The sequence below is a fragment of the Pygoscelis adeliae genome, unplaced genomic scaffold, assembly GCF_000699105.1.
Source record: "Pygoscelis adeliae isolate BGI_AS28 unplaced genomic scaffold, ASM69910v1 Scaffold227, whole genome shotgun sequence".
In the NCBI taxonomy this organism is placed as follows: Eukaryota; Metazoa; Chordata; class Aves; order Sphenisciformes; family Spheniscidae; genus Pygoscelis; species Pygoscelis adeliae.
The window spans coordinates 2,984,516-2,991,949 of record NW_008825100.1 but is presented as its reverse complement, the minus strand read 5'-3'; the positions used below and the strand labels follow the sequence as shown (position 1 = coordinate 2,991,949).

The 7,434-nt window shown below is 42.7% G+C and overlaps 1 protein-coding gene across 2 annotated transcripts in view; it reads left to right on the top strand.

The window, feature by feature from the left end:
• The window catches only part of SEC22A (SEC22 vesicle trafficking protein homolog A (S. cerevisiae)), a 19,869-nt gene extending 18,199 nt beyond the window's left edge, over positions 1-1,670 (top strand). For both annotated transcript variants that reach the window (XM_009327139.1, XM_009327138.1), the window contains exon 7: positions 1,314-1,670. In XM_009327139.1, coding sequence (XP_009325414.1) covers positions 1,314-1,514 — 201 coding nt within the window. In that variant the 3' untranslated portion in view covers positions 1,515-1,670. The remainder of the gene's footprint in view (positions 1-1,313) is intronic.
• The last annotated feature ends 5,764 nt before the right edge of the window (positions 1,671-7,434 follow it).

Here is a 7,434-nt window from a genome sequence, read left to right as displayed (position 1 = left end):
GGTTCAGAAGAATTCCATCTGGATTCTGAAACATGCGGATTACTTATCTCTATTTTTACTTTGCTTTGGAGGAAGGACATACAAATCTTACTGATACTGTCAGTGCTCACATCTCTGAAGATATTTAGATATCCAGAAATTACAAGTAGTTTTGTTAATCTCAGCCATGCATGCTTTACAAGAAAGTGGTTGAGTTTCGAATAGAATATAAAGTAACCTCAATAAATTGCATTGTTCAGTTGCAAACGTACAATGCTTTGGTGCTTTTTTGGGGAACATGAAGAATGAAAAAAATTTAAAGTAGAGTTTCTCTGGCTGATAAAGCGTGGCAAATGCCCGAGAAGAACAGAAATGACACTTAGATAATCTGATGATGGATGCTGTTAAAAAATTTGTATGAGCATGTTTATATATCCACTGGGAACAGATTTGGAATACGAAGTAAGCCCAAGTGATGTTGTTATCTACCTCGAAGCACAGTAAAAACTTTATTCAGCAGACAGAAATGGCTAGAATCCAGAGCGGGGGCAAGCAATTTTTTTTGTAGAAGTCAAGGAAGTAGTTTGAACAATAGCAGAAGTCAAAATAATGGCTACGTAAAAGCTATGTCCTTTTGGAGGTGAAAACTGTGGCGAGAGACTTGTACGGATTTCCAGTTGCAGTAGGAAGAAGGCAGAGCAGGGAACTGTGGGCAGTCCTGACGTTCTGTGTTACACCACAGCGTGCAGAATGTGGTAGAATTGCGGTAGAGAAGTTGTGTATTTCTGTCCGAATGTGATCCATCTTGCACCAGCTGAAGAAGGGCAGTGGGCATTTGTGGACCTCTCCGCATCTACCAGTTAGTCCTCTGCATGAACCCTAGCAGGACAGTGGGCTGGTACCTGGGGGATTGCCTTGTGCTGAGTATTCCCGGATGCAGGGCCCTGTATTTTCCCTGCCCTTCCCATTGCTTTGCCTGAAGAAGACTTAACAGTGGCTCTGTTTCCTTCTCCGTTGCTCGGGTGGAACAGAGTCTATTTTGACCAGAGATTGCCAGGATTCCTTTGTCATGGGCCACTCATTATTGCAGGTTGTAATCATTTATTATGAGAGAATTGTTCCCAAAGAGGGTTTAATGGAAGCAAAATGTAACGTTGTATTGGTGTCAGGTACTTTTCACCCTTCCATGACTGCTAAGTCGGTACTGTTCTTACATGTTTGATTTACACCTTTTACTTGTTTTGGATTTGTAATTTCTCAATGACCAGATAGTGTTTCTTCAGTGGAAGTTATTTTCCATGTGGTAATCTGATTTCTTTTTTATTTCCTGACAGTGTTACCTGTTTGTATACTACACGGGCTGGAGGAATGCCAAATCCTTCCTGACTTTTGGGTTAATTTGCCTGTGTAACATGTATCTCTATGAACTGCGCAACCTGTGGCAGCTGTTCTTTCATGTGACTGTGGGAGCATTTTGTACCTTACAAATTCGACTGCGACAACCACAGGGAAAGTCCCCTGATTACAATGTCTGACAAGTCCTGGAACATTTAGAGGCAGTCTTGTTCCAACAGTTATTCACTCTCAGGAATGTAAAGCTGTTCTCCAAAAGAAGAAGCTGTCTGGATGGGGGTTGGTTTTGTTTTGGGTTTTTTTTTTTCTAATTTTAAAATAAAGCAATGTAAGATGCCTGTGGACATTTTTCACTTGATGGTTAAACTTTTTTTTTTTTTTAAAAGAAGGACACAAAAGAATACGGGACTAGAGGAGGAAAATGGGTCATATCCATGCAGTGAAATGTATGTAGGGACATCAAGTTTGGGGAATTTGACCGGTGGCATAAAAAAGCTTCATTTGAAAGTAAGTTAATGGAAGGAATGTATAGAGTATGTGTTCTGTATATCACGCAAGCTCTTCACTTCCAAAATCAGTTTTGCCTTTGTGAGGCAGTAGGGGATAGGCTAAATTATTATTAATAATAATAATAATAATGCTATTGCATATTAGCAAAATAGATTTGGAATATGTAAGATACTAAATTTTGGAATGTTTTGTCTCACATTGACATATGTGAATGTTTTCTTAATTAAAATGTAACCTGGAAACTGTTTCTGAGGATCAGCTTTATGGCACCTGTGGCCCTCTGTCTAGTGGTATAAATACTTCAACATTTTTTCATTTATGATTTCCTTTCAATTATGCTTTGAAAGTGATCTATGTGGACAGGGTTTCTTTTTAGTAATTATTCAAAAAGTTCTGCCACCCAGGATTTTTGTACCCTTCCTGTGCTTGAACTCTGGAAAGGTTGAAAGGAAATGGATTGGTGAGTAAATGGAGTGACTTGTACTTGTTGGACTGTTGTTCTTCTTTTTATATACTTTTAGGAATGGATGAATAATTAGCTCAAACCTGAGATAAACAACTGGTGACAGGAAAATAATAAATCAGTCTGATTAGCTTAAACAAGAAAAGACGAGGGATCTTGTTTATTCTTCTGGCTTTATGGGTTGGGTGTTTTTGTGCTGGGATAGAACCTCCTTGGTCTAGGCTTGTGTTTGAGAGAACTGTTGTATACTCCTGAAGTTGGTGAATCAACTGGCAAACCCCAAACACTCAGAAAATAGAATAGCAACCATTTAGTACCACCATCAGTTACACTGGGGTTTTTTACAATTATATGACAGTTATTTATGATGTTTCATAATGTACAAATAGATAGATATAGATAGATTTTTATATGTGACCAACAGCGGGCTGCAAAGGGGGGGTGAGGGGGGGGGGGGGGGGGGGAAGCAAGCTTTAATGGCAGGGAGGTTGCCATGCTGCTTGTGTTGTTGGATTTGGGGATTGGCAGAGCTTTGCTGTGCTGTGAAGTGTTGCTCCAGGCAAATTTATTTGGGCACTTCATACCAAAATGTTATGTGTTTCAGTAACTTATTTAGTGTCAGATTGTGAGCAAGAAGAAAGGAGCTAGATATTTTATTTTCTTTTTAAATAGGTGGTATTAGTCAAGAAAATTATGCATAATACCACCAAGAATTAGAGAATGAAATGGTAATCCAACGTGAACGGGAGCAATATGTATTATATTCTTCATAACATGTTTCTCAGACTGATGTCTGAGATCAAGACCTTGAAGATACCTTGGTGTGCAGCCTCAAAGACTGGTGCTGGAGGTGATGTGCTTTGCAGTTAATTCTCTTCCCTCTCCACTTTGAGACAGAGAAGAAGAATGCATTCATGAACATGGTCTGCTTTTGTTTTGGGAGTCCAGAAGATGGGGAAAAGATAAAGAGGAGGACTGGATTGAAGCGTACAAGAATTTTAGGAAATGTTTCCACCATGAATATTTTAAAAATCCAGAAGAACAGAAAACAGCCTTTGTTCAGCATTGAGAAGTTTGCTTGTATTAGCATTCAGTGCACCTTTCTGAACTCTGGACACCAGAAAAGGTGAAAAGCAGTCCTTTACCATTTAAAGTCAATGATTGAAAAATATAGCTATTCATGTTTTAAGTATAAAACCAGGTTTTATCTTGCTTATAAAGTCTAGAAGAGTCCTTATACCTATCTTTTCACTTCACCTCCATTGATAGGCCGGGAAGCTACTATGAATGCCTGAAGTACTGCTTAGTTTTTAACTCGGGCTGTTACGCACATGAATTTTCTGTTGCATTATTTCTTCAGTTTATATGTTGGCAGAGAATCTTGTTTTCTCTGAGACATCTTCCCTTCCTGCTATTCCTAAAGACGCATTTTTAAGGAATGAAAACTTCCTTTGTCATAGCATCTGGAGCCATTATTCCATTCCAGTTATGCTGGCGTTAAACTAATTGCTGATTAGCAGGTATAATGAACAAATGCAACTGTCAGTGTAATAGAAGACAGTTGGGGTTTTGTTTGCTTGTTTTTACGGCACTGATAAAAATCCCATTTCAAAATGAAAAGTTAATGAGCATGCCTGTTCTTCATTACCTGATATTACTAGGTGCTAAAAACATGGCTTTTGAACATATTACTTTAGTTTGACTATAATATTAGAACTTGCTGAAATTTTGTGTGAGATGAGAAACAAGACACACCAGGCCAAGTTGGAGGTGAAAATTTAATGAAAATTCCCAGGATTTCCCATTTGCTTGTACAAACTCAGCATTCAGAGAACTAGCCGGTGCTTCCCTGCTGATTTTTCCAGATTCTTGTGTTATTAGACTTATGAAGATGAACTTAGGAAAGATGACTACTCTTGAACAACATGCTTTATTTTAGTTTGAATTGCACAAGGCCATTACAGTCACTTGATTTTCTGCGGGATTTAGTAGAAGCAGAGCCCACTTCATGCTGTATTTGTAAAGTAAGCCCTCTTTAAGGTTGGAATGGGTCCATCCGACACCCACAATACCATATTTTTCTTTGAATAAAGTGTCACTGTTTACATTCACTTTCAGGAAGGGACGGCCAGAAGTTTGGCTGACTTCCACGAGGTATATATAATGCTGCCTGAGGTTTGATTACCGCAGAGTCCCCTATTTGAGCTTCTAGAGATTTAATCACATTCTCCCTTGTGTATTTTTCTTTAATATCTGAGGTTTTTCATAGTGGTCTGCTCTCTTGTATTCAATGTCTGGGCCAATAGCTGGGGATAAGAACGTGTCTCATTTGCGAATTGTCAGATTTTGCTAGGAAATAACTTTTCAGACCCTGGAAAACTTGTAGACCCCTTCTTTCACACTGCTTCATGCAAGACTGACACACACACACATGTGTACAAGATATATAAATCTAGAGAGAGAGAGGGGGAGAGGGGTTTAGAAAAGAATGCAGCCTTCTATGAGGGAATGTATGTATGTGTTACTTGGATTGATTTTTAGCTATATTAAAGCTAGCAGAGAACTAAATGGTAATGGAAACTGGTTTCCTTTGCAGACGTCGTGATTACTTAACGTTCACTGTGGATTCTTTAATATATTGATAGTCTCTTTATCGAAGGACTGAGGAGCATCTGTTTAGGGATATTACCTTTCAGCCTCCTGCCTTTCATTCCCCATTTCCACTGCAAGTACTATGGTATGATTGGTTTTTGCTTTCATTTGGTTTGTATTGAAAAAAGAAGCCCATTAACATTTGCAGACACTAAACACATGCTATTTTGAATCGGTGTTTTGTCAGAATAAATAGCATTGTAGATATGTGTTATGGCTTGCAAAAATCCATGCTTTCTGAATGGTGTTAATACAAAGGGATGTATTACAGGAGGTTTTTTTCCCCGATTGGAGGTAATTGATGAGAAGGGTAGCGTAGGGGGTCTGCTTCAATGGCGGTTGCAGCCCTGTGTTGACAAGATCCAGCTGATCTCTCAGCAGGAGTCTGAGGAACCCTGGAGCATCCGGCTGCATGTGCGGTTCCAGTCATAGCTGGTCAGATATTCCAGGTACCGTTTATTTTGGTAAGGCCAAGTGGTCTCACAGTGTCTGTACCAGCTTCTTAAAATTGTGGTTCATCAGTTTTATTGATGAAATTGTTTGCTAATGAACTTTACGGAGCACTTTGGTCAGTTGGTACACCCCCATTTGCTATCCTGACTTCATGGAGCTATCCAAAAGTTGTTCAGACCTCTTAGAGCATTTATGGAGTCTTTGTTTTCCTGGGTAATGTTTCTTTCTTCCTCAGAGGCAAAGCCTCCTGAGACAGGGAGATGACAAGTACATGTTCAGAAGGTTTAAGGTATGCTTGGCAGGGGCTGCATAGGCACTATATGGGTACCTGGCTCTGGTATGGCATGCAAAGCTCCGACCTGGGCGTCCAGCTCAGCTTGCACTAGGAACATGGGAGTGACACTGTAGGATTAGCTCGCTAACCTGTATACTGAGCAGAGCTTAAGAACACACCCTGGTGGTGGAGCACCATGCAAAGCTTGAAAGCAAATGAGAACGTGCTCCATCTCTTGTACTGAAGCTGCTGTGCAAATGCCGTGGGAAGAGAGGGCAAGAGAGGAGGACGTTACCAGCTGGGTGTTCCTGCGCTCGCCTGGTCGGGGGAGTCGTGGTGCCTGCTTTCAACGTGAAACATGACATTAAATAATTCCAGAGCCAGCTCTAATCTGTCGTCTTCCTGCCCTTTTCAGGATACAAACTACATCGCTCTAGTTCTACAGGCAACTTGAGGTGAGCCCCGTTTCCTAGTAGGAGGTGTGCAGCATCAAGATGGCACTCTGGGGCTCTCTCTTCCAGTGTTCTCTCCCCATTCCCCAGGCATGGCTGTGCCGGGATGCGTGGCTGTGCCGGGATGCTGCGCTGTGCTCCTTGCTGAGCAGGTGAAAAGGAGAGGTGGGATGTCCATTAGCCTGTATTTCATTTCAGACTGAATGGCAACAGTCACTTGGAAGGGCAGGAGGGCACCAAGCATACCTGAGTGGCGAGAGGAGGAGATTATCGGCTCGTACCCCTCAGTAAAGGAAGGAATTGAAACAATTGCCTGACGGCACGGCATGATCGCTGGTAACGGCTTCGTCCTGGCTTTGGTGGGACTCAAGGTTCACAATGCCAGATTTGGCTGCCACGGAACAGGCATTTTACGGCTCCTGTTGGAACTTGGGCTGCACCACGCAAGAAGAAGTTTGCCATTAGCTGGGGAGGCCTCCTCTGGAGCCTTTCAAGGGCACCCTCGTAGTGAGCAGCAGCAGCAGCATGTATGGTAGGGTCTTACTGCACCGTTGACCGCTGTGCTGCCAGGGTGGTGGGGGGGGTTGGATGATGACACGCACAGCCTGGGATGATTATTTTTTTGCTTATCTATAAATTGCATTTGATCGTTTGTGTATAGTCGGTTACCTTGGAAGGAGTGGCTGCCTTTAGGTTGTGATGTGGTCTCCTGTCCCCCATGGTGGAAGGGGGTTTCGTGTCTCTCTCAGCCCGATCCTGTGGGACTGCTTAGCAGCAGTGATAACGGCGCCTGGCTAAGGCTATACAGGTCTGTTTCCTATAGATGGCAATAGTTTTTTGCATCTGAAATTCTGTGTTTAAAGAAAAGATCTCCGGGGCCAGCTGCTTACAGGGGAAGCTCGCTCTCTCTAGCTGCTCTCCTGTGGAGCTTTTTATTCAAATGGCACCTGTGCTGTGCTGCACCAGCATTGCCTCTGGGCTTGTCAATGCTGGGCTCTCACTGTGCTGCTGTAATTCCCACCTAGCACCCACCGCCTGCTTACCCACTCTTCTCCGCACCGGCTTTCAGCGGGAGCCACGGGGTACGGGGCTGGCACCAACAGTGCGGCCTCGTCGCCGGCACTGCAAGCAAAGTGCCGGGGCAGAGCAGGACAGGCGGGGACTGTGAGGTGCTCGGGGACAGAAATTGAAAAATACAACCCTGCTTTTTACGGTAAGCTACCTCGCTGCCAGGTGGCAGGAAAGTGTTGCTGCTGCCGCCCCCCATCCTGCCTGAAATTCAGTGTTCTCAGTCCTGC